The sequence below is a fragment of the Dryobates pubescens genome, chromosome 20, assembly GCF_014839835.1.
Source record: "Dryobates pubescens isolate bDryPub1 chromosome 20, bDryPub1.pri, whole genome shotgun sequence".
Taxonomy (NCBI): domain Eukaryota; kingdom Metazoa; phylum Chordata; class Aves; order Piciformes; family Picidae; genus Dryobates; species Dryobates pubescens.
In genome coordinates, this window is record NC_071631.1 from 15,500,965 (window position 1) to 15,526,194 (window position 25,230).

The 25,230-nt window shown below is 44.6% G+C and overlaps 2 protein-coding genes across 2 annotated transcripts in view; one reads left to right on the forward strand and one right to left on the reverse strand.

Annotated features, from left to right (window-relative positions):
• OGFOD3 (2-oxoglutarate and iron dependent oxygenase domain containing 3) overlaps positions 1-4,128 on the forward strand; it is a 35,193-nt gene extending 31,065 nt beyond the window's left edge. Inside the window, exon 9 of the mRNA XM_054170946.1 lies at positions 3,992-4,128. Coding sequence (XP_054026921.1) covers positions 3,992-4,128 — 137 coding nt within the window. The remainder of the gene's footprint in view (positions 1-3,991) is intronic.
• On the reverse strand, positions 4,060-24,953 carry LOC104298003 (urotensin-2 receptor). The gene is made up of 2 exons (XM_009898029.2): positions 23,695-24,953; positions 4,060-4,173 (listed from the first exon to the last, which is right to left on the reverse strand). Exon 1 carries the CDS (start codon positions 24,839-24,841, stop codon positions 23,744-23,746), a length of 1,098 nt encoding a protein of 365 aa, XP_009896331.2. The 5' UTR covers positions 24,842-24,953; the 3' UTR covers positions 4,060-4,173; positions 23,695-23,743.
• Positions 24,954-25,230: the final 277 nt, after the last annotated feature.

The window sequence follows — 25,230 nt, forward strand, 5'->3', positions numbered from 1 at the left end:
TAGCTAAATTGTTTAGAGATGCTTGTGCCTTCTCCACCCCAGATCAGGACACCCACAGCTGCTGTCATTCCATGTCACTTTTGTGGGGTCTAGGTAGGGATTTGCTTAAAGTTCTCTCAATTCAGCATTTATTTGTAAGTAATTGAATAAATATCTGTTAAATGTTTTACTGTGTGATTATAGATTACAGGTTATTTGCCTAATGATATGGTGTGTTTTTCTTGGGTGCTTTACATGAATCCTAAGCAGATGACAGGGAAGAGTGCACAATTGTGTGTGTGCAATTTCCCCAGCAGTGCTTCTGTCTTGGTGTCATTCAAGCAGATGAGTTGCATTTTTATCTTCTTTCCCAAGTAACATTTAGGGCTGATAAATGTTAAGCAGATAGTCAAAGCTGTCATTGCATAAGATGAAAGATGTTGAATAATTCTGTAGTGCCAAATAAACTGTTCCTGCTTCCCTTTAATCAGATATGAGTTGCTGCATTTCCTTCTGAGCAGTAGCTCAGTCTTTGCAGTGTCCCCAACCAGCTGGACAGTAGATGGAGGTGAGACCTCCTACATTCCCCAGCCCTGCTCTGTATCCCTTCCCTGTCACTGGCTCCAAGCAGAGGGTAGCCCCTGCCCTTTCCCCAGTATCCAGCCACAGTTTAAGCAGACTGGATACTGCCGTCCCTGGAGGTGTTCAAAGGGAGATTGGACGTGGCACTTGGTGCCATGGTCTAATTGTGAGGTCTGTTGGAACAGGTTGGACTTGATGATCCTTGGGGTCTCTTCCAACCTTAGTTACTGTGATACTGTGTGATACTGTGATACAGACCAAGGAGGAGAGTGAGGGCATGGTTACTCCCTTGGTTGCATGGTTGAGACAATGCAACACATTATTTGTAGTTTCTCCTTGATGTTTTTAGGACACAACAAGCTTACAAGGAAATATGTCAGTGAATTGAACTAGAAGAGACAGAAGGATGATGCCCAGAAGCAGAAGGGGTTGTTTCACAGGAAGGGCAAGAGCTTGAGAGGCTTGGAATCCAGTGGCAAAACAGACATGCTGCAAACAAAGTGATTGCCACAGTTGGTATTAATGTGAATGGCCTGTTCCATGTGTAATCAGAACAGCTGAAGCTGGAAGGGACTGGAGGCCATCTGTTCCATTGCCCTCACTCAAACAGCACAGGGGACATGGGGGCATAAAGTGCATGTGCCCGAGACATACCTGGTTCCTCCTTGAAAGCTTAAAAGCATGGGCCTCAAAACAGGAGGTGATTCTGTTGCTCCTTCCTCTCAAAAAAATCCATGCCTTAAGGACCAAGGACTAAACATTTTCTCTTTTTTTTTTTGTTTAGATAATAGACTGTAAAATTGTGATGAGTACTAGGTTGTGATCTCAATAAAGCTTACACTTCTAACAGTAAGTGTTTTTTAAATCAAACTGGAGTTATATGCCAGGAGGTAGTAATCAAGATTTCTTTAGTGGAGCAGAAAAGCATGTTGGAAAGAAATCTGTGCAGGCAGGTCAGAGGAGGGGAAAGGATAATGGAAAGACTGATTTGAGGCCATTGCTAAATAATGAAAGAAAAGGACAAAGAAAATGGGAGTTGAATTTTTTTTACACCTTCTCCTGAGCATTGTGGCTCAAAAATGTTTCATCAAGAAATTGTAGCTTTGTACATGCTCTCATCAATGACGAGCTGCATTGTCTTTTGGCATTTGTAGTACACCAGTCTCTTACAAGGCTCAGCATTCTCTCTACCAATATTTCATATCCTGGAGAGCTTAGAGGGCCTGCACTGTGCATGTCTTCCTCACCATTCACAATAAGAGAGATCCCATCACAGCTACTTAATTGTGGCACTTTAAACACTTCAAATGCAATCTCACAGCTAAAACCTGACCCATAGTGCATATGATCCTACTGACTTGCTAACATGATTCATAGTTTGGAACTCTGGGGTTCTTTATCCCTTTTTTTTTTCAATACTGATAAAAATAGTGTCCTGTGTGTGAGTGTGTTTTGCTTCAAAATTTTGCAAAGGGAAGAAGCCTTAAAAGAAAAGGAGGATCTTTGAAAGCTAATTGTATGCTGGTTCGGTGCCTTGGAGACCTCAGGTGCCAGATATGGGACCAGACACACAAGGAGTTAGAAGATACCATATATATGAAGACAGATTTATTAAAGAAATGAAAAGACATTTTGTATAGCCAAAAAAAACCCAACCAACCAAAACAGTAGCTGGCTTAAACAATACACTGAAGCTTGTCTAGCTCTGGGTTACTGCTACTTTGAATAAGAGATCAAACAAAACCAGCTTGAAAATCAGTTTAAGGCAAAGCTGTGGGTCACAAATTGATAATCAAGTACTTGGACAATGTTCATATATGATTTAAAATAAAAAATAATTCATTGCACAGGGACTTTGTATGGAATCCTTGAAGACAGCTGTTCATAACAACACTCACAGGGCAGGAGTACAATGCCTTCATTTAGTCTTTCATCCAGAAAAGCAGGACACCAGTAAATGTGCATACAAAGGAATCTGTTCTTTATATTTATCTATATAGCTTTATCAATTATTGATGTGCAGACACAGGCAGAGGAGAGTATGACTAGGATTTATGCTTGGCAGTTATGAAAGTCTATGTGAACTACAGAAGATTAAATGTGAACTGCAGCTGAACGTGCAAGGGACACAGGTTACTCGAACAGACTTCAGAGATGAGTGGGTGAACTGAAGTCCATCAGGCCAGGCTGGTTTTCTTCCTGTCTCCCATGTGTGCTGCTCAGGAGTGTGTAAGCAGAACAAATTCTGCATCTTTTGTATCACTTTTGGAAGAGAAAACCAACTATGTGCCTGATGCCATTTCTGCAGTGGAGATTGTGTAATGGGTGGAATAGTTCATCTTCTTCTTGTGCAAATTTAAAGTAGATATTTAAGTGTTTGATTTTGCCCTAGTGTGAATGACTCCCAGGCAGAGTTAAGATTGTCAATATGAGTTCCCTCTGATATGCTTGTTAACAAACTTCAATTTGAACAGTGGAGAAGAATGCTCTTGGGATAAAAGAGCTGTGATCTGAGTGTTGGTAGCTTTCTCAGAACTTGAGCAGTCCTACAGAGTTGTTTCAGTTCTGAGTTACTTGCTGAACATCAAACTTTTATGTTCTCAGAACAGTTTAACACCACAAAAATGCAGAGGGTTCCACTCTGCTGTTCCATCATGGGGGATGCTAATGCACCTCTGCTGTCATTAGCAAAGTAACTGCATTTCACCTTGATGCCACTTAAAGCCTGGAGAACCCCAAGGCAGGGTGGTGGTGAAAGCTTGGGCAGGATGAAGCACAGGAGTAAGCACTTGCATCTGTAAAAGAATTCCAAGCCAATGCATTGATGGAGTATCTCTTTCTAGTGAAAATGAACCTGTATATGACTGATTAGATAACCTTCTAACCTGGCTCAACAGCGAGTGGCCGGACTCTGCACAGAAAGCTGTAACAGACACTTGGTACAGTGCTGATAAGCTACCACAGCTTCCTGTAAACCTGCTGAGCTTTTTTTTTCACTGAAGACTTTTTGCCACCTTTGTAGCACTTCCTCCTTCTTTGGTCTAAATTTAGAGCCTTGACTAGAAGGGGAGCAGGGAGGAAATCAATATATTTTGACAGTCACTAGAGTTGCCTTTTTGTTAATTATTATTTTTAGGTTGAGGCAACTAAGAACTGGCTTCAGATGTTTTTGGCTTCCTCCTGCCTTTTATAAACTATGATATATGGTGGAATTACATCTCCAGCTTTGTAGCACAATGGAATAACATAGGTTTTAAACAGTACGTAAAGCTGTCAGAGTGCAGCATAAGCTCGTAACAGTTTGTCTTTGACCTATGGGCTCTCAGGTAGCCAGGGAACAGCTGGACTGAGACAACAGCAAAATTCTGTAGAGAGCTGATAGCTGAGTAGCAAGCTCCACGTCACTGATTAAATACTTGTGTCTTTACAGGCCGAGTTTCCTTTTTCACCTCTGGGTCGGAGAACCTTCATCGGGTAGAAAAGGTTCACTGGGGCACTCGCTATGCCATCACCATCTCCTTCACCTGCAACCCAGACCGTGGCATTGGGGATCCAGTCTTGGTGTAACTCCTCTGGGGATGGAACATGAGGTCAAACAGAGTGAGAGAAGCCCTGCAGAAGAGGAGAGGAAAAGGGAAGATAACGTTTCTTGGAACCTCACAGTCAGTTAGAATTTCCCAGCTGTATTAAAACTTCATTTTCACATCTTCTTTTCTCTATAAATGTTGCAAATAATGCCTGAAGACCATCCTAAATTTGGTGTATTCTGAAAATTATTTGCCTGTGTGTCCTAAGGGGACAGGCTGCAAAGAAGAGTTCCAGGGTGGACTCTTTATTTTCATTTTTGTAAAATTATTTTTAAGATTCTTCAATTTGAAGGATACAATCTTTTGGATTAGCTCTTGATATGATTCCTCATGCTACTGTTACCTGTTTAATTTAGTCTCTTCAATTACTAATGTGATGTAGAAAGTTTGCCCTAAGTTAATAGGGCACGATCAGTGCCATACCTTCTGTTGAGAGGAATGGATTCTCCTTAGCCATGGGCATTAGTGGGCAATACAGCTGTGGTTTGACTGCTGGGACTTACTTGAACTTTTTTTATTGAATTGCTGCAGATATTTTCTGCTACAGACAGGGATTAGTTAACACAAAGTCAGAAATGCAGTTCTCAGGCTAGCCAGGAAACAGTGCTTTTGCATTGCAGATGCTTTGGTGTGCTAGGGAATGTCATGGCCCCAGGATGCAGCAGTCCCAACTCACCTCATTTCCTCAGAGTCATAATGAACATGATCAATCCTCCTGTTGGAAGCCTGGTTTTGAGGTTGGTAAGAGCTCTTTATGGCCATGGCTGGACCATGTAGTCCTGTATATTAAATGAATACTAAAAAGATAGCTGGGCAGAGGTTATCAGGCGGTCCTCTGGCTCCATCTGAGCATCGATACCCAGTGCCCAGGTAGGGCAGTACAACTTGGGAGGGGCACAGCTGAGGGAAAAGGTAGGTTTGTTGGGGTTTTCCACACGTCATCTCCAGCCTCCTTTGTCCCAAACCTGCAAAGCCTGGCTTGCTGTTGGAAGGCTGGCAAAAGAACCCACATGGACCAAGGGACTGCTGTATGGGGTCTGGGGGAAGCTGGTGTCTGCATTTTAAATTGATATGGTCTTGAGATGGACCTCAAGAATAAAACACTTTTAGACCCAACAGATGAATGATTTCAATGTGATCTTAAGACCAAGCTGAAGGAAGCTTGCTGCTTTTTTGTTTACACAAATACAAATCTTGTCTTGTGAAAGACCATGTTTTATCTTGTCCAAAACACTGTTTTATCTGTTTCAGAAGGCTTTTTAGGAGCTCTGCTTGGACTTCTCTGCCTCAGTTTAGTATGCAAACTATTAAATAGGACCATTAGTCTGTGGTGTTCCTTAATACATTGCAAGGACTTCAGAAAAGAGAGGGTGCAGATCAAGTAACAGGTGTGTAATCTTGCCAGCTGCTTGCTTGCTGCAGCCAAAGATCTTTGCAGGTCAGCCAACTGGTAAGTCAATGGTAGGAAAACCTGATTTATTCTTTTATTTTTCCCAATTTTCTTTCCCTCAATCACATTCTGTGGAATTTATTGACATTTATTGCTTTGATTAATTTTTAAAAAATTATTTTATGCACATAACTTTCACTTTTTTAAAGTGTTCTCATGGAAATAAGTTTTAGTGGATTACACTGAAGATTGGTATAGTGAGGAATGATGACAGGACACCTGGATTTGTTCTAACGTGAGTGTTCTCATCTGACACACCAGCAAGATTAGTCTCCTGTAATTTTCTTTGTTCTCAAACCTGAAGAAGGCTTCCTTGTCCATGCTGATGGGAAGGAATTGTTAAAATGGCTTGATGCTAGGAAACAATAAAGTCAGTTGGGATCTGTATCTAATTACTTGCCTCGAAGCCTGTTAATGCCAGGACATCTGCATTGCACCCAAGTGGAAGATGTGTGAAGGCTGACCAACATCACTAGCAACTGCTCTACTGACTTAAAACTTGATTCCTAGTGTTACCTTGAGACCTTTTCCACAGAAATCCCTGATAGCAGTGGAACTGAAATATGAATGGACCTGTGTGGATTTGGGTTGGGATTCTCCAAGGTGAGGCCCTCTGTTCCAAAATGCTTAACTTTATCATAAGTCAAATCACCACTCTGCAACACACAGAAATTGCTTTGTGACTTCTTAAAGTGTTTGTTTACTTCTGTCTGTCAGGCAAGCCTTGAGTTGCACTAAAAGAATGTGGCACTTTCTGTGCTGTCTTCCATAAAATTCTGCCCAACAGGATCCTGTTAGGCCAAGAGAGAAATCTCAGCTAATTTCCTCTTGGATTTTCATCTTTTGAAGATCCTGTGTATTGTAGTATCTCCTGAATATGGTGCATCTATCACACTAGGAAGTGACTGTCATTCAGAAATAAAACCAAGTTGGTGGTTGTCTTTTGGAGTCTTTAAGCCTCAGGAGTGTGTAAATATGATGACCAAACCTGTCAAATAAAATGTGAGGAAAAACATGTGCTGTACCCACTAAGAGAATTCATCTTTGGAAGAAGTATAATACTGCAATGTGCTTTATCCTTCAATAACAAGCAAGATTTTTTCTATCTGAAGCTTCAACGTTTGGACTGCTAAAAGCAATACCTAGATCTCTAAAGAAATTAAACAGCAAATGAGGAAGAGCAGCACAATCTAAAAGATTCTGAACATAGCCTGCAGCAGGGAACCAGTAATTGCAGAAAGGCAAAGTGGAATTTGGAGATTCACTGACCACTGGAAATAAACTTGGCTTAATTTATTTCAGTGCACATAAATCCCCTGCATAACTTTTTTTATCAAGGGTATCTCTTCCCAGTTCTTGACAGGTCATTCTGAATTTGAAATACTTTCACTACTGTCTGTCCTCTTTCAGGTTCAGCCTGTCTGCTGCTACTGGGAAATGCAGTGCTCTGTTTCTTAGAACTCTGATTATGCTGAGGGCGGGATTTGTTCTGTTTCACTCACATAAATCTGATGCTAAGTTGCTGCGGATGAGTGCTTTTAATTGATCACCAAATGCTGTTTCTCAGTTGTGTGAGAACCTTTGTAAAGAGCCCTCCTGGTTCGAACAGAGTAAAGAAAGGTCAGTACATATTTAGTGTGAATTTGGGCTAAGTGCTGACATTAAATTTACAGCCTTGTACCTGAAAAGTGTTCTTGCTGCCTGGTATTTAAGAATATTTATTTGCATGTAGAAAGAAAAAGTCTTTGCAAGGGAAGGTAAAGCTTGCTTGTGTGAAAACTCCCGGGGTGAAATGGAAAATACAGCAGGAGGGCAAGCCAGAGCTTGAATCCCTACTAAGAGATGGAGTGAAGCTTCCTGAGGACTTCTGTGCAATTGAACTACTCCTAAAAAGTAGCTTTCCATTCAGAGGTTTTGGGGACTATCAGGGACTTCTGCAGAACTAAGGGTTATTTGATCAAATTAGGTTTTGAGTGTAAGCCTTGCTTCCAGTCCTGGAGCCTGCATTCTGTTTTACTGTTAATCTCCTATGAATTCTGAGTGGACTTCTTGGCATTTCTCAAGTATAAAATTTTCATTGTGTAAGCAGTTGTGGAATCACTGTGACCTAAATTCCCCACAAATCAGCTGAGGGTTTGGCCATGGTCTAGTCCTGAGGTCTGTGGAGGCAGGTTGGACTTGATGATCCTCGAGGTCTCTTCCAACCTTAGTGATACTGTGATATCTTGAGATTTTCCTGAGTATGTATTGGCCACCTGAAGTATTCTAAACTCCATCTTAATGAATGGCAAGGACAGAAATAGTTACCAGGCTACTCTAGTTACAGGAAAGATTTTAATTTGCATTCATAGCAGAGATTTACCTTCCTGTCTTCTTTCTTTTTATTTGCAAGGTCTCAACAGGGTACTTTCTGCAGCTGTGGCCCATGATGTGTGCATTAAAATAAAAGGATAGCTGAACGGAAAGGCATTGATAATGACTGCTGTCAGGAAAATCTGGTTTTGTTGCATTCTCAGTTGCAGTTCTTGGTACACTTGACTTTCTCCTTCATAGCTTTCCTTTCCCCAGTAAATAAAGATGGCTTTGTTTTTAATACAGAATTCCTCACATTCCTTCTCCATCCAGATACCCATACACAGTGTTTACATGTGAACTGGGTCTCTCTAACATGCTCATGTGTAGCTTTGTGCAGGATTTTTGGCCTGTCTCAATTCCAGGAATAAAACCAGGAAATGTTGCTGGAAGTCAGGGCTCATTGAGGGGGAATAAAAACTAACTATTACCAACTACTCTCTTCCTCTTCCCTCCCTGAAGCAAAAACTAAAAAAGAAAGAGATAAAAATCCCAACTCCTGTCTCTTCTTGAGTCTCTTGTGCGGAAATCCAAGCAAGCATTCCAAGAACAGCAGAAGAGTTATTTCCTTTCTGAACCACAGATGGCTCTGGCATGCATTGATCATCTTAGCCTCATTCAGCAAGGCAGAATCCTCAGGAAATCTGGCCAAGAGAGCCTTTGTAAAGTGCTGAGTGTCTATTGCCCCTTTAAATTACCCTAAGGAACTATAGCAGGCTCTGCCTGATCTCTTGTTTTTGTAAGGCTTCTAAAGAAGCTGAAAGCTAATTTTGTCCTGTTTGCTGGAGCCTGCTACTCAGCTCTCAGTGATCATTGCTTTATCCCTGAAGTATCTGTGTAGCTACTTTTTATCCTCCATGTGAGCATCGGTGCCTTGTACTAAAGCCTTTCTGGAGGGGCTCTGAGGACAAGGCCTCTTTCCTAGTTTCAAACTGCACACCTTCCTTTGATTCTGTGCATCATCTCCCTCAAATTGATTAATTCATGTCTCAGTTCTGTTCTAACATACTGAAGCTTTTCCCTTCAGTATGTATTGCATAGGGCATTTAAGCTGAGTCCATTATTTATTCATAGGCTGGCTCTCAAGAACTGAAGAGGAACCAGCTCTTGCCCTGCAAAGCCTTTTAGCCCACACACTGTATTCATCTTGAAGAAGAATTTCTAATGGCAGCAGAGCTATTTGGAATTTTTTGTTCTTCAGCATTGATTTTTTCCAAATATTCAGAGAGTCACAGAATGTCAAGCTTTGGAAGGCACCCTCACAGATCACCTAGTCCAGTGCCCCTGCCAGAGCAGGATCACCTACAGCAGGTCACACAGGAAAACATCCAGGCAGGTTTTGAATGTCTCCAGAGACTCCACAGTCTTCTGGACAGCCTGTTCAGACCTCTGTCACCCTCACAGTGAAAAAGATTTTCTTTATGCCATTGTGGAACCTCCTCTGCTCCAGCTTGCACCCACTGCCCCTTGTCCTATTATTGAACATCACTGAGCAGAGCCTGGCTCTGTCCTCCCCATGCTCACCCTTCACATCTTTATCAATATGAATGAGGTCACCCCCCTAGTCTCCTCCAAGCTAAAGAGACCCAGCCCCCTCAGGCTTTTCTCATGAAGGAGATCAAAGAATGTGTAGAAATAACAAGAGTGGATGGAGAGAGTATCTCCATGTATAGAATTTAGCCCTTATAAATTAGGAAACAATCCAAGAAGAAATGAAGAAATTGATAAATACACAGAAGTTTACAGAAGTTTTTTACCCTTGGGGAAAAAATGTTGTGATGAAAAAAGTGGGGTTGTTTTGACCCATAACCTTTACTTGAAGTGTAGGGGGATATGCACCTGCTCCTCATCAGATTCTGCTTTGCTTTTTCATGCTTGCAGAGTGTCTGGAAATGTAGTCCCCTCCCTGCTCATTTTCCCTTTCTCATTCAACAGCAGTGTGTTGCAGATGTCCATCAGATCATGCGCAGGCAGGGAGAACCTCACTTCTGTCAGCACAGGCACAGAAGAGGGGCATGTGAATGTGTCAGGGAGGCTGTTCTGATCTTGAAGAGTGCCTAGCTGAAAGCACACAGCTCAGGATGTGCTGGAGACAAGCACTTGTGTCACATTAGTGCCAAGAGCCTTGATGCCTTTTGTCTTCACAGCTGACTGCCTGCTACCTTTGAGCCTTGGTATCTTCATCTCAACAACTGGAATCTGAGATTAGTTTATTTTTGTTCTCTAAATGCTTTTAGCATCTCCAGATGGCTTGTGAGTCAGTGAATTCCAAAAGTTATCACTGGCAATAGAAGTTAAACACGTTTTGACCTTATAGCTGATTTTTAGCAGGCCCCTTGTAAATGGCCCTCTTCCTGGTCATTCTGAAATTAAATAGTCCAGCCATAAAGCATGTACAGAAAGGCAGTAATCAAAAGCTTGTCCAGATCTGGATTGAACAGTGAGAGACTTATGAGATGTTCAGGTCTAAATTAAATCTTCTGTCCTCAGATCTGGCCATCTGTGTGATTTGCAGGATCCCAAGGAAGGCAGAAGCGAAGGTGTCTGACAGCAGTTCTGCTCTTCATCTGACACTTGTGAAGCAGGGAGTGCAATAGGGCTGTTGTGTGTACACCTCTAAGGGCAGTAAAGTTACAAACATGACAAGGGTCATTAGGAACAGCAATAGTCTCTCAGTCTTATTGACATAACGGAAAGAAAGTTTTGAGCCTTAAAGCCTTTCTACTGACTGAGAAGGACTGAATGAATAAAGGAATCAATGAACTTAAAATGTCATTGTCCCCTGTCCATCACCTGAACAGGGTTACTGAAGTGTAATTTTCTTTCCTTATAATTGTGAGCAGACACACAGGGGATGGACATGCAGCGGGAGAGAAGTCTCAGCTTGGTTAGTAACCTTGCTCCTGAGGCTGTGGTCACTACCTGCTCCAGGCACCTATAGCTGCTTCCTATGTGCTGGTGTCTTGTTTGCGGTATGGAGAGGTTGAAGATGGGAACAGGACTGGAGGAGTGCAAAATCTTTTAAAATTAAAAAGATTTTTGATTTCTAATAGTCACAACAAGCTTGCTAAATGCATCCTGAGTAGTCCTGCACCACTAGACTGTATCACTTAAGAGCCAAGTTCAATCCTATTGTGTCCAAAGCCCTGAAGGTGAGGACACCATGAGTACATCTGAGCCATCTTTACTCATGGAGTGGTGGTTCAGGTCTGTATCAGTGCAGCAAGAAAAATCTGCCTCTCAGTGAATTGCCTTGAAACTGAGAAATACTGTTTTGTTGGGAAGCATGCAGGTGTGGAAAGAATGCTTGACAGAATGAGCTTATCTAATCTCAGTTTCCTTCAAAGGACTAGTCTGACCAGAAATATTCAAATTCTTTTGTGGAGAGAATAGCTAAGAATGCTTCCTAACTACAGGAGGATTTACCATTCCTAAACAGCTAAAAAAATGAAACTAATTTGATAAGGGAAAACTCCACTAACCTGAGCTTTTTACAGCACTGCTATGTTGCTCCTAAAATCCAACCTCTGTATTTGGGCTCGGGCTTAAACCAGCCTTTAGAGGAAGTTTTAACAAGTGACTCAGGTGAGGATTGCTACTTCTCTGAATCTGCAATGTAAGTTGAAGGCTGAGTTAACCACACAGGCTTTTTTCTAGCCTTGATCCTCCTTACAGACTGCTGCTGTTCATGTCTGATAGCAGTGGAAGGTCTCCGCTGGGGTAGTGCCACCAGCCTGCAAGCACCTCTCGTACCCTGCTGTAGCTCCCCAGCAGGAAGGGTGTCAGCTCAGCTGCACATTTCTCCTTTTAGGAGACAGTTACTATAAACAGCAGAGAGGGTGTTTATCCTCCAGGCCAGAGCTCCATCAGTTTGTCCAGTTTATGCTGGGAAGAGGCTGTAAAACTGATGCTTACAAGAACTCTTGACTGCACACACTCCCGTGTAGGAAGCCAAGAAAACTCCCTTGTGTTCCTTGGCCCCTCACAAAGTGGAGAGTAGAGACCACCCCAGGAGGAGGTTCAGGGTATGGTGGCTCTGGCTGGCTGGCAAGTCCAAAATGCAGTCAGCAGCTGGAATGGGGAGGACACATCTGCCAGATCTGGAGGCTCTTAAAGAGGTGGTGGCAGCAAAAACGACAGGGGGATGGGAGATTACATTTGAGCTCTTGCTGGGACTCAGCAAGGCATTACCTGATGGGAAGCATGAGACCTCCTGCTGTGAGAAGGAACAAATGCCAGGTAACAGCAAGGTCTAACATCCCAAATGACACTTGATGGGGATTGATATCCCACAGGTACATGTGACAGGGAAAAGTAAAACTAACTGATGGCCCAGGGACTCCAGCAGAGTGTGGGATCCCTTCACAGAAGAGACAAACAGGTTTTTAGAGACATTTCACTTAGTGTTGAGAATTGAGATCATTTTGCAGCATCTCTCCGGCCATCCTTTGCTGACAGGACTCTGCAGTTGTTGACTTTTGTAGCTCATTGGGTACCACTAAGGAAAGGAGGCTGACTGGGGAGGCAGAAAATTCATACTGCCCTGGTGTGCTACAGGAAGATCCGTAGCAGGAAGAAAAGCTCCTGGCAACATTGCTGCTTCCCAGCACAGCACCTCTGAAATCCAGCAGGAAATTTAAGGGCATGAGATCAGCAGGAAGCCAGAGATGCCCAGCAGCCAGGACCAGGGAGTGCAAAGGCCAGACAGAATGATTAAAGCAGATTTCTCTTTTTGTCTTAATTTACAGCTGCTCTGGACCTTGATGAGCTGGTTTACAGAAATGCTTTGCATAGAGCCTTGCTTTTAAAGCAGGATGTGTCAGGAGTAAGAGAAACCCTTTCCTTAAGAGACAGCTTTGATTAGATAGCACTTCCTTGGCAAGGTGGGCAGGAGGATCGAGTGGGTGACTGGCAGCATGACTGAAGCCACAAGATGTCCCTGGGCTGAACACTACCATGAGGTGACAGCAGGAGCTGAGACACCTGTCCATGGCAAGCAGCACTGTGTGCCCATCCAGCCCTAAGCTCAGCCATGCCATGGGCTTCCTAAAAACCATTGCCCTGGGAATGGAAGCTGCCCCAAGTACACAAACATTGACCCTCCAGGGCATAATATAATTAGTGCTGTGAAACTACTGGTGGGGGGGATGAAGCAAAATCCCTTGCCTAGCTTAAGGCAGCTCCTTTATTGATGATTTAATTATTTAGTTGAGTAGATGCCTCAGCCTTATTAATTTAGAGAAATTACAAATTAAAGAGCAAACACTAATTATAGTCCAAATGTTGATTCTTCTTCCTTGGGGACAGGGAGTCAATCTCTTAACACTTCTCAACTTGAAATCACAGGATCTCTTGAAGAGCTGCCTTACCCTCTTGGAAAAGAAACCCAACCAAACAACCCCCAAAAAATGGATCCCATTCAGGAGCTTCTTGTCTTCTCAGCAGCCCAGACTCAGAATGGATGAATGCTGTTTAATTTGGAGCAGTTTGGCTAAATATTCAATGAGGGGCCCAGTGGAGTACTCCTCTGGGTATCATTCCAGGTCATTTATTCTGCCTATATGAGAGCTGACAACACTCAACAGGTTTGGATTCCATTTCATTCAACACTTCTGTAACCATGGGTAACTGCAGATATGACATGGCTGCGTGCTGCTGCAAGGAGGCTGTCAAGGTTGTCAGGATTTAAAATCAACCTGCTTTGACAGCTCTTCTGTTGTGCAGAATTTACCTTGCAGACTTTGCTCTGAAAGACCTGTTTTAATTATTTTTGGGGTTTTGCAGCACTTGAACTAAAATCAAAATGCAAGAAGTTCACAGCTGCCTTTGCAAAAGACTGGTAGGTCTCCAGACATACAAGATCTGGCTTATTCTAATGTCCTCTTTACAACAGGAAAAATAAGTTTACTCTGTTCTGAAGCCTACTGTGAAGGCTGAGGTTCAGCATGGACTCTTTCTCCTCTTTATTTCATACTACAGACAGGATTGGAGGAGCTCTTGGAGCCTCTACACATTTTTCACTTTGAAAGTGCAAAGGGGATAAATCTGCCTGTGGTCAGCAAGAGTTTCAAGGCTTTGGTTGTTCTTCTTTTCTCCTTTCTGAACATCTGTGGTTGACTTCCATAGTGGGAGGAGGGTACCCTTTTCACTGGCATATGCCAGCCAATGGCCAAATCCCATGGGCACATCTGCAGGTGTGATTACACCTGACTGGTAACTGTGCATGAAGAATATAATTGTTAATATAGGACAGAGGATGAAAGCACTTAAGAAATCCAAAGCAAAATAATTATTAACTCTATTAAATCTATCAACCCATTGTTTAAAATCAAGTTATACTCAAGTCAAATCATATCTCCCATTTAAGTCCTTCCCTCAAAACTCCACAGAACTCCTCAAATAAAATCCTTTCAGTTCCCAGCCTGCCTGAATTCTCATACAGATACTTGATACTCTTGGCAAAACAGTAAAGACAAGACAGTAAGCTGTAAATGCTTTTTAGCCTTGAGCACTGCCTTTCAGACTCCCCAGAGCCCCTGGAAGTTAGTCCAGACTCCAGAAAACATCCTCTGGGTGATAAACTTGCTTCCTAAGCCTTAAATTATAAAAAACCTCAAAGAGAAGAAACATGTGCCCAGGAACTGTGTTAGATCAGCAGCACCAGCAAAAAATGACAAGGGCTTGAAAGCTTTCCTCCTGCTTGTACTTTGCTATTCTGTCTGTAATGTCTTTTTTTTTTTCATTTTCTTTTTTTTTTTTTTTTAATCAGACAAGAATCTGGTCCCAGAAGTGCCTGAGTGCTTACAGGTGAGTTGTTCCTAATTAAACATCTCACTGGAGACTGATGGCAGCTTCAGAGAGATCTTAATACACTGAAGCCAAATGTGGGCAGGTTAGAGCTAGAAGGGAATAAGGACCAACACCATGACACCACAAGGTGAAGAGCAGGTGCCACCTTGATGATGGAACTTGCAAGTCCAGAGAGGAAGAATTCCTGCTTCCTCCAGCACTGTGGGGTAAGAAAAGGTTTTTCAGATCTGGGGAAAGTGAGCACTGTTGTGGAAATCTAAAATTAGCAGAGATTAAATGAGCTCTCAATTAGACAAATATTCCCCCTGCTTGCCTTTCCAAATTATTCAATAACTGAACAATTATAATGAGCTCAGCAAGTAATTGCTATTCATTCCAGGCACTGCCCTCACCAACTGCAGCCTTCGAAACCACCAGCTGTTAATGTGCCAGGAAATGAAGTCCATGCAGTGTGAGTCAAATCACTGAAAACTGGACAGGGAAGAATCCCCAATAAGGAAAACTGTTCCCCTATGCTGAGTACACGAGAGTGTGGTCCCTCCCAGACTGAAGATTCCTCATAAAAATTATTAGTGTGAACTGAAGCTGCACTGCTACATCTTCATGTGTCCTCTGGCAAAGGCAGAGAAGTTCCTGATGGTTGTTCTGCCTCAGAAGGCTTTACAGAGCCTCCCTGGGGGGCTAATGTGCATCTCGGGAGGGGGAAGGCACGGCTTTACTCACTGCCCAGAAAGGAGAAAACAGAAGGTAAAACCCAAATCATCCAAGCACAGAAGTCTCATAGATATTTCTAGTTGCAGCGGGGTAAAAGAAGTTGGCTGGTGAATTCAGCCATTTATCCATCTGAGTGATATTTAAACAGGAACAAGCTCCAGTGCACTGAAGCTTTCCCCCCATTATTTATAAAAAACAATTTGAAAATGTCATTCCACAATCACTTCTTTTCACAGCCCATCAGTTGTATTGGCTTAGCTGCCTGGGGGCAGATGGTGAATCTGAGTGGGACAAGAATCATTGTTTTTTGGCCTGATTGGGAAGAAGAAGAAGAAAAAAAGGCAACCCAAACAACTCTACAAATGAAAATAGCTTAATCCTTTAAAACCTCAGGGCTGCAAAAACAGAGGTACCAGCCCAGATGAAGAGACAGAGAAGGTTTAAGCTGGAGCGGTAAATGCTTGTCAGATTATGCTCCTGGCTCTGCAGATGCACCCTCCCTCATCGAGTCGAATGATCTGCTTATAGCAATCACACTTGCAGAAACCTGCCTGTGTTCTGATTAGGTTGTGGAAATCAATAGAGACTTCTGCCTTCTTCCTGGGCAACCTGGAACAACAGGTTTGAAATTGGGGAGGTATGACATTTCCCCAAAGCCTCAAAACTCTTGCTGGGGATTTTACAGAGTCTGAGGGGTGGTGTTTTTAGCTGTGGAGAAAAGCAGGGTGGAAGCAGAGTCCCTGGGAAAGGCTGCAACTTGTTGCTGAGAAGGAAATGTAATGCAGAGAAAGGACAGAACGTGCAGTGACAGGGGTAAAAAAAAAGGCTAAGATTAAAATGAGAATGCCAAAGACAGCAACATGCTAACAACAAGGACATATTTCTAATGCACTAATAACCTAAACAGTCACATTTGATCCATGGTCTTTCCATAAAAGCTCTCCCCAACGTGGGCAGGAGATTCCGTCTATGGTGAGCAGTGGGTGGTTAGGCAGGTCCTGGGATGATGTCTGCAGCGATACATAGACCCTCCACAGACAGTCTGAAACACATGCCTCACAGCTCTCTGAGATAAACATTTACTGAAGAATGTGACAGAAGACAAAATTGCCTATTAAGATGCTGCTTTGATGGTTTTTTTTTGTTTTGGTTTGGTTTTTGAGGTCTAGGCTAAGGTTCTCCTGCCAGCAAGCTTCTCCCTTACTTTTGGTGCCCTGGCACTATCAGAGCTCTCCTGCTGCTGCTGCCCCACGCTGCCTCTAACTCCTCACCCTGCACCACAAGGGCTCCATGCTTGCAGTGGAGCTGGGAGGCTCTTGTGCTGGGTTTGAGTGAGCACAGGGAAAAGGGCAAGATAAGGGGAGGATTTGCAAGGAATTCAAGCTGGGACTTGGCTGCATCTCCAACAGGGCACGTGGCTGTCAGATCAAACACTGGCTCTGCACAGAGATCCTGACAGGAGGTGAGATTCCAGGAACCCCTGCAGTGGCCTAGGCACTGCTCTCCTCAGGACTCCCCTCAGGGTGCTTATCTGTTCGCTGTTCTATTTCCATGCCAGCTGTAAAGCCTTACTACTGGAGGCAGCATGGAGCTGATGCAGCATTGTCTTCTTGAGGCACCTCTCAGTGTAAAGCAATTTCTCAGTGCTCTCATTAAGAACAATGAGCAATCCAGTGTGACACTTTCACTGTTTCACTGTCACATCTTGCAGGTAGCATGGCTGTTGAAGCCTTTCTCCCCATGTCTGAGCTCCCTCTCACCCTGCTTCCACAGGGCCTCTCTGGAGCTGTGAATATAAGGACTTGAGCTGGGGGGACACAAATAGTTTCCCAAGGCCATGAAGTTACAGATTTAAAGGGTTTTTTTGTTGTTTTTGTAGGGTTTTTTGCCGCTTATTGGACTAAAAGAAAGAAAGAAAGAAGGAAAGAAAGAAAGAAGGAAGGAAAGAAGGAAAGAAGGAAAGAAGGAAAGGAAAGGAAAGAAAGAGAAAGAAAAAAAGAAAGAAAAAAAAAGAGAAAGAAAAAAAAGAAAAAAAAAGAAAGAAAGAAAGAAAGGGAAAGAAAGAGAAAGTAGGATAGATCTGTTCTGAAGAAAAAGCAGAAACACAATTTAAATCTGGGGGGTTACTGGGATTTGGAGTCATGTAATGCTGGGAGCTGGCTGTCAGCCCATGCTCCCCAAAAGGAGGATGCTGCAGGAGCTGGTACTGCCAACTGCTGTGCATAGCTCATCACCTGTCCTTGATGGTTTAGGTGTCCTCTTACTCTGTGTGCCTTCAAGAGTGCTGCAGTCTCTCCCCTTTAGCAGTTAATTTACCTTCTCCATCCTTCCAGATTTTTGAAAGGTAAGTTCAGCGTCACTTGAGAAGTAATTGCTCTGTAGGGCCTCTTCCTGGGAGGCTCCTTGCAAAAGCCAGCCTTGTGGTTCTCAAATGTCAGGCTGACATTTAAAAAGACCAAAAGGTGTAGAAGTGTTGTGAATTTCATCCCTGGTGAGGTTTGCAGGAGCATGTATACCAAGCAGTAAGTGTCTCCCAAAGGCTGTGTTTATGGACACACCCCATTTCGCTTCAGGAATCTCCCTTGCTTTGTTTGGATGAAATAATGTTTGGTTTTAGTTAAAAATTCAGGAGCTGAATTCAAGATGCTAACAGGAATGCACAAGGAAAGGCTAATGACATCTCAGTGAGACACTGGCCCTAAACAAGGTGAAGCAAACTCTCCAGATTTTACTCCTCTAGCACCACTTTGTTTTTAGAGCTGTGTCCTCTGCCAAGCACAGCTCATATTGCAGCCTGGCTTGGTGTTGCCAAAACTTAGTTACCACTTTCCTTCCAGATACCTTGATGGAGGGGTTTGGGTGGGATCTTCCACGATATTGAAGTTCACTCTTCCCTAATAAATTCAACAAATGCTTCTTAACTCTTCACCTTGGTTTTCACTGTAGAAACATTTCTACTGTTTACAAAAATGTTTCATTTAAGCTGAAATTTAAATTGAATTTGCAAATGGAGGGAACCAGAAAAGCACAGCCCAAATGCCAGAAGAATCCTTACAGATTTATTTCTCCATTTTCTTTTTTAATTTTCCTCCTTTTTTTTCTTTTTTTTTGGATGGGGAAGAAGGGGGAAAATATTGCAGCAGTTTTGCTTTGGTATCTCCCTTTGGGAACCTTTTCTGTGGGGACAAGATGACTCTGGTTGGGACCACAGGTCACAAAAGCGCAATTGTGACCATTCAGAACCTGCTAAGATGAGGTTTACCTCTCCCAAAGGTGATGGATACCACACTGGAAACTTGGTGTGGGCAGAAAGCTGGATTCCTGTGCAGAAAGATTTCTAATTAGAAAAAAATCTTTAAAATATATGCCCCATTTAGGGTTTTAACATACCTCCATGACTTCTTGCATTGCTGGGTGCCTGACAGAAGAGTGTTGCTTCCTAGAGGTTTGGCCAGTGAGCAGGAGGGGAAAGTGAGCACTTAAGAAGGCTTCCTCTTCACAACAGGCTTTCCCCCTTTGATATTGCAGTAGCATTCTACTTTAAAGAAATTAAGTGCTCTTACATAGGCAGGTTGTGCCCTGATTCTGTGCAACTGCTACCTTTTAAAGGTTAATATAAAAAAAAGCAAACTTCTGAGACCTCAGGCTGGAAGATTGCTCCTGCCCCAGAGGGACTCAGAAGTGCAACAGCAGGAGCTGATCTGAGCATCCCCAACCAGTCTGACCTCCTGGTGGACATGGATTTTCAGGAGCTGCCTTTGGGATTTCTCAAGTGCTGCACTATCTGCTCCCATGGGATATGAGGGTTGGGCTGGTTTATGCACCGTCTCCTCTCATCATGCTGATGGGGGAATAGATGCTGAACTTAGTCATCCTGCCTGTTTTCCTCAGTTAGTGCAGCTGGGCAGCAAGCCATGTGGTTTGTGCCATGCAAGGTGCAATGTGCTCAGAAAATCACCTTGATTTCACCGGCTTCCCTGGTATTCAGTCACACACTAAGCACCAAAAATGACTGCTAAAATAGGAGTTAATTAAGTCATAATTTACTCGCACTCGTAACTGAATTGTAACGTGGGGCTTTGGAGCATTTGTTGCAAATCTGGTTTAAAAAAGTGAGGAGAAAGATATCAAAAATGTGTGACTGAAAGTAAAAGTCTGCAAAAGTCTAGCTGGATTCTCCTGTGTCTGGTGAAAACAACCATTCTCACTTGTTCCACAAAGGACTGGCACTTTCTCTTTTCAAATGAAGGTGGGAAAATTGCCACTGCTGCAGCAGAATCTACCTTAGATTAAAGGCAGGGAAGAGCACTAAGGGTGAAGCTGCAAATTTTTTTCACAGCCTGGAAAAGATTTCCTAGTGATGAAACAGTTTTCTTTTCTGTAAAGCTTGCATGGAGTTTTGCAGTGATAAACCTCTGGTCAAAGAAGAAAAATTATGTTGCTTGCCCTAAAATTGTCATTTCCCATTTAGCTGAAAAATTAGCTGCATCACTAAACCTGCAGCAAAATGTCATTGATAATTACCCTCACACACACACACATTAAGAACCACAGGAGTACAATGATTTGAGTATGATAAATGATCCCAGGGTACACACAGCTTGCCTTCTTGGAATGTAGAATAGCCAATGTAAGAGTTCTCAAGGAACTCTCCACATTTTGCTTAGTTACAGCCCAACTGACTTTCCTGTTGTTACTTCTGCCCTGGCTTGAGATGCTTCAGATTTACCGTAAGTGACGAGATAGGCAGAGTTTGGCAAGTCCCACGAGCTGGACTCTGGTTATGTGTCTCTCTCTGTTTCATTCATTTTTGCAGCATCTCTGGTTGTGGAGAAAAGGTCTGGGTTTTAATCTCATGACTTTGGGACTCAGTGCTGAGGATGGATGATACCTTTCTCACTTCACATAGGAAATAGCCCAGCTACTTTACAGTCTCCCTGGCTGCAGGCAGGTGAGATCCTACCAAACCCAAACCAACACCCTTCCCAAAAGACTCTGGGTCAGCTGCAGACAAAGCTACCCCTCATGGGTAACTTAAAGGCTGGAACAGAACTTTGTGCTACAGACAGGCAGCAGCAGCAATCCCCTTCCAAAGCTAACTACCAAATTAATTTGGCTTTGTTGCTAAAGAAAGATTCATGAAGTCTGTCTCCTCATTTCCAAAACATGAGCACACCCAGAGGACTCAAGGATTACCCAGTCACAGACATAAGGAACTCAGTGGAAACATCTGCTCTTGTGGGATATTTATGAGGTAGGTCAGACCTTCTGGCTTCTGTCAGTTTAACTGCTCTGATGGGACAATGAGAGAGATGTTGTTTATGTAATTTGCTAAACTGAGCTCTGATTCCCAGCAGTATCTATCAGAGGCCCCATAGAAGTTGTGTTTGTGAAGGTCTACACCATGTTGTGCTTCCTGTGCCACTGAGGAGCTGTTGTTCATCGGGCACAGCAGCATCTTCTGATTGCTGGCCAGTTTTGTGTGTTAAACAGGCTCTCCTCTGCCTCAAGGATGTGCTTTGTGGGTGTCATCAAATCTACTGGTTCTCTCTTTTGAGTAACCTTGACTGGGAGAGAGGAGCAGTGCTGGGATGGAACGAGGCTGAAGCACAAACTGGTTGAAAACCCCAATGAGTGACAAATACCCAATATCTCACATTTCATCTGGATGCTCCTTCATCAGCTCTTTGATCTTTAATGCTCTGGTGATGTGGCGCAGGAAGAACATCCCCTATGGATGAGCAGAATTCCTTCTGGGGACTGATGGGATATCTGGGAAGTGTAGCTCAAATCAAACCTTTCTGTTTGCTGATCCCCACATTAGGTTACAAGTGTAGATCTCATCTGCTCTGCATTTTCATCCTTTTTTTTTTTTTCCCTAGACATGACTCCTTTTCAGCTTTCCCTTCATGTTGATAACCATGTTTTTACAGTGTTTGGCTTTAGGTGTTTAACCAAAGGGGTTTTTTAAGTAAAAGTTTTATTCCCCAATCCTCTTTTTGAGTCTTGTGAAGCACTTCCATCCCCTTCTTCCCCTTCCATACCTGTTAACAGATACATGCTATGCCTTGTGACTATTTCATGCGTAGTAATCACCCATCCTGTACCAGCCTTGTAACACTGTGGTGGGTAAGTGGCCTTCCAAGGAGCTTTTCCTTAGACCAAGCAATGGAAAGTGAGACACATCAGGAGAGGATCCAGATCAGGGAAGGCTTTTCTTTCTATAGCCATAAGGAAATAGGTTTTGTTTCTTTTCCTTAGAGGTGGGCAAATGGCATGTGCCCTACAGCAAGACAGCACAGCACACCTTGCAGGTGATGCACTTACTCCAGCCTTCCCACACTGCCTTTTGAGCTGAGCCTTATCTCTCTTATTCTTCTGTGGGAGTGACTTCCAGCCTCGGAAACGGGAAGCAAAGGAAAAGTAACAATGACTTCAAAATTCATGACTGAAAAAATGAAATGTTCCTGAAAAGTTGTTCCTAAAAGCTGTGGAATCCCACTCTGCCTGTCAGTTCCCAGCAGGAAGGGTGTGTTAGTCCTGTTTCATAAGGAAATTGGCACCACCAGGTCTATTTATACTGCCCAGCTTGGTAGTCTACACAATAATAGAACACAACAGTGTTTCGAAGACATTCTCATGCTTAAAAGCAGTATGAGCAATTCTAAGGTGAATTACTTATTTCCTCCTCCCAGGAAAGCACCCCAACAACAGCATCTATAAGAAGAATGCTCAATTCCCAGCACAGCAGTGTGCTGCCCTGGGCTTTATCCAACATGTTCCCTGAAGGGTTTATTTTCCTGCTGTTAGCTGAGTGAATAAAATCTAGCATGTGGTTGTGCTGTGTTCTCTACTCCCAGTCCCTGGATATGGTGCTGGCACTTTGTGTCTCTACGTTAGCACAAATGTACCCAAACTTTGGCACCTTAAAGGAACCCAGTAGCAGAGCAGGGCTGGAGTGGGGCTCCTCTCAAATGGATGGGGCTGGAGTATGCCATAAGAAAGTGGACATGACTGTTCCTTAAGCAGCTACCTGCTGTTTCAGAAGTCCCTGGGCATCACTAGCTGCTGACAATAGTTTATGCAGCTGGTATTGTGCTTTACTTATTCCCAGAATCTGCCCCAGAACAGGAAAGAGGAATATTGAACCCAACTTCACCCCGATGTACATTGCCTCTCCCTTGGTAAATACCCCACCCCAAGCTGGGTGAAGAGATCATGCAAGGGGAAAACTGATGACGGTCCACATTTAATCATCATTTATTGTATAAACTGAGGTTTTGCACTTGTTTAGATGCTTACAGGCACCTCTAGTATATGTGGTGAAGGTTTACTGAGAGACACTAAGTAGGGAGAAACTAAGCAGAATACATTGAGGCAAAATATATTTGATCAAATGTCATCAATAAATTTGTCCCCTTTATGATAAGTCTCATGATACAGGATTCAGTCATTTTCCTTAGAGCCTCAGGTCTTTGATAAGATTCTAAGATATTCTTTCTTTCTTTTCAAGGTAAATTCTCCATTTTTCAAGCCCTGTGGACTGTTGAGAAAGCGACCAACTTAAAAAATAAAGAGTGGCAAATTCAGATGACCTTAGGCAGAAAGCTGTAAAAATTGCAAGCTTTTCTTGGATGAAGCTGTGGTTTCTGACAGCTTACCTTGTGGCTTTTGAATGCTCGGAGTTGCAGTGCTGCTGCAATTAATTTTAAAGTAGAGGCTTTAAGCCTGATGAAACTGTAGTGCTCTATAATGTACAGGAAATGGGAAAAGAGCCTTTAAAGGGCTCTTTACACACTCCAGAATCAGACAATGGCAATACATAGGGCAAACCCAGGGCCTGCAGCTAAATTAAGCAACACCAGGAAATTTCAGACTCTTGCAGGTCTGGCTTGGCTGTAGCCTGAAGATAGCACTGAGAAACTACACAGGAGAGACGGTGCAGAACTGGAGCTGGGCAAAACTCAGCAAAGCATGATTAAGAGTTTCTGGCAGAACTGAACAAAGTATCCGCTTCATCTTCTGCACCCAACCCCCTGAGGAATTTGTCCTGAATGGCTGCTGGCTCCCAGCAGGACCTCCCTGACAGCTCTAAGCCATATGGAAATGGAGGTGCATCTCATAGTGCTTAGGTTTACAGAACTTCTTGATCCTAAATAGAGTGACTACCTGAAATAGGTTTTTAGGATCCTTCAGGGCTAAGGGGTCCCAAAGCCCTACCTTGGCCAGACGCTCCCGGACCTGGTGTCTCCAGAGCACCTCCTCTTCCTCACTTGTCCTTCAGCGTGGCCATGCCCAGGGCTTCTGAGCTGTAGTCATACTGGTTGCTGGAGGACATAGACCGTCCCCAGGAGCACTGCAGGTTGGAGCCCCTCTTGCGAAAGGAGGATGTGAACCTGTAGAAGTTGCGGTGCCTGTTGCGCAGGTACTCCCGGTAGTTTTTGGTGAGCAGGGTGTAGAGGAAGGGATTGATGCAGCTGTTGCTGTAGGTCAGGCAGGTCACCAGATAGTTAATGCACTTTTGGGTTTGGGTGGTGAGCTGCAGGGAGTTGCTGTAGAGTCGGACCAGCTGCCAGATCCAAAATGGCAGGAAGCAGGCCCAGAAGACCAACACAATACTGAAAATCATGATGAGGACCTTCTGGCGGGGAGACCTCTTGCTCTTCTCCTTGTGTGGGGGGTTCCTCTGGGACTCCAGATAGGTCCTGGCCAGGCGCGTGTAGAGGAAGCCAATGATGATTCCTGGGGCCATGATGCTGGTGCTGAAGAGCACTGTCAGGTAGGTCCGGTAGGCGTCCATGCTCCAGGTGGGCGCACATATCCTCTTCACCTTGCCTTCTGCCTTGCTTCCCTCGGTGAGGGTGACCATCAGCATCATGGGCAGAGTAAGGAGCAGCGAGACTGACCAGACGGCCCCCGCCGTGACCTTCCGGTAGCCTCGCGACCGCTTCAGGGTGTCCAAGGGCCGGGTGACGGCCAGGTAGCGTTCGGTGCACATGAGGGTGAGGGTGAAGATGCTGGCGTGCATGGTGAGCAGGTCCAGGCTGAGCAGGATGCGGCAGCCCAGGTCCCCGAAGTACCAGTCCTGGGCCAGGTAGGTGCAGACGATGAAGGGGATGGTGGAGAGGTAGAGCAGGTCGGCCAAGGCCAGGCTGACGATGGAGCTGTACATGGGGGCGGCGCAGCGCGCCGAGTGGCACATCACCACCAGCGTGTACACGTTACCCGCCACCCCGGCCACGTACATCACCGATAGCACCGTCCCGAAGGCCGAGGGGATGAGCAAGGGCCCGCTCCCGGGGGAACCACCGCCGCCCGCCGCCGCCGAAACGTTGCCCCCCGCCGCCGCCGTCCCGTTGGGCTCCATGGGCGGCGGCGGCGGCCCCTCAGCCTCGCACCCGGCCCCGCGGCTCCTGGCCCCACCGGCGGCCGCTCCGCCCCCCGCGGGATGCAGGGCGGTACCGGGCCGCCTGCCGGGGCTGCCCCCGGGGGAAGGGCCGGGGCTCCCCCACTCCGCTTTCGGAGACACGGCGGGCACCTCCCCCGCCCCCGCAGCTGCCGCTGCTGTCCCGGTGCGGGACCGGCAGAGCGGAGCGGAGCGGAGCTGGCAGGTGCCGTCCCGGAGGGGGCGGCTACGTGCGGGGCCCCCGCGGCAGCCGGAGACGGCGCAGAGGGGTCCGGAGCCAGCGCGGGGAGGCAGCGGATGGCCGCCGACTAGCCGCGCTCAGCCCCGGTGGGGACCCGGGTGGGGACGGG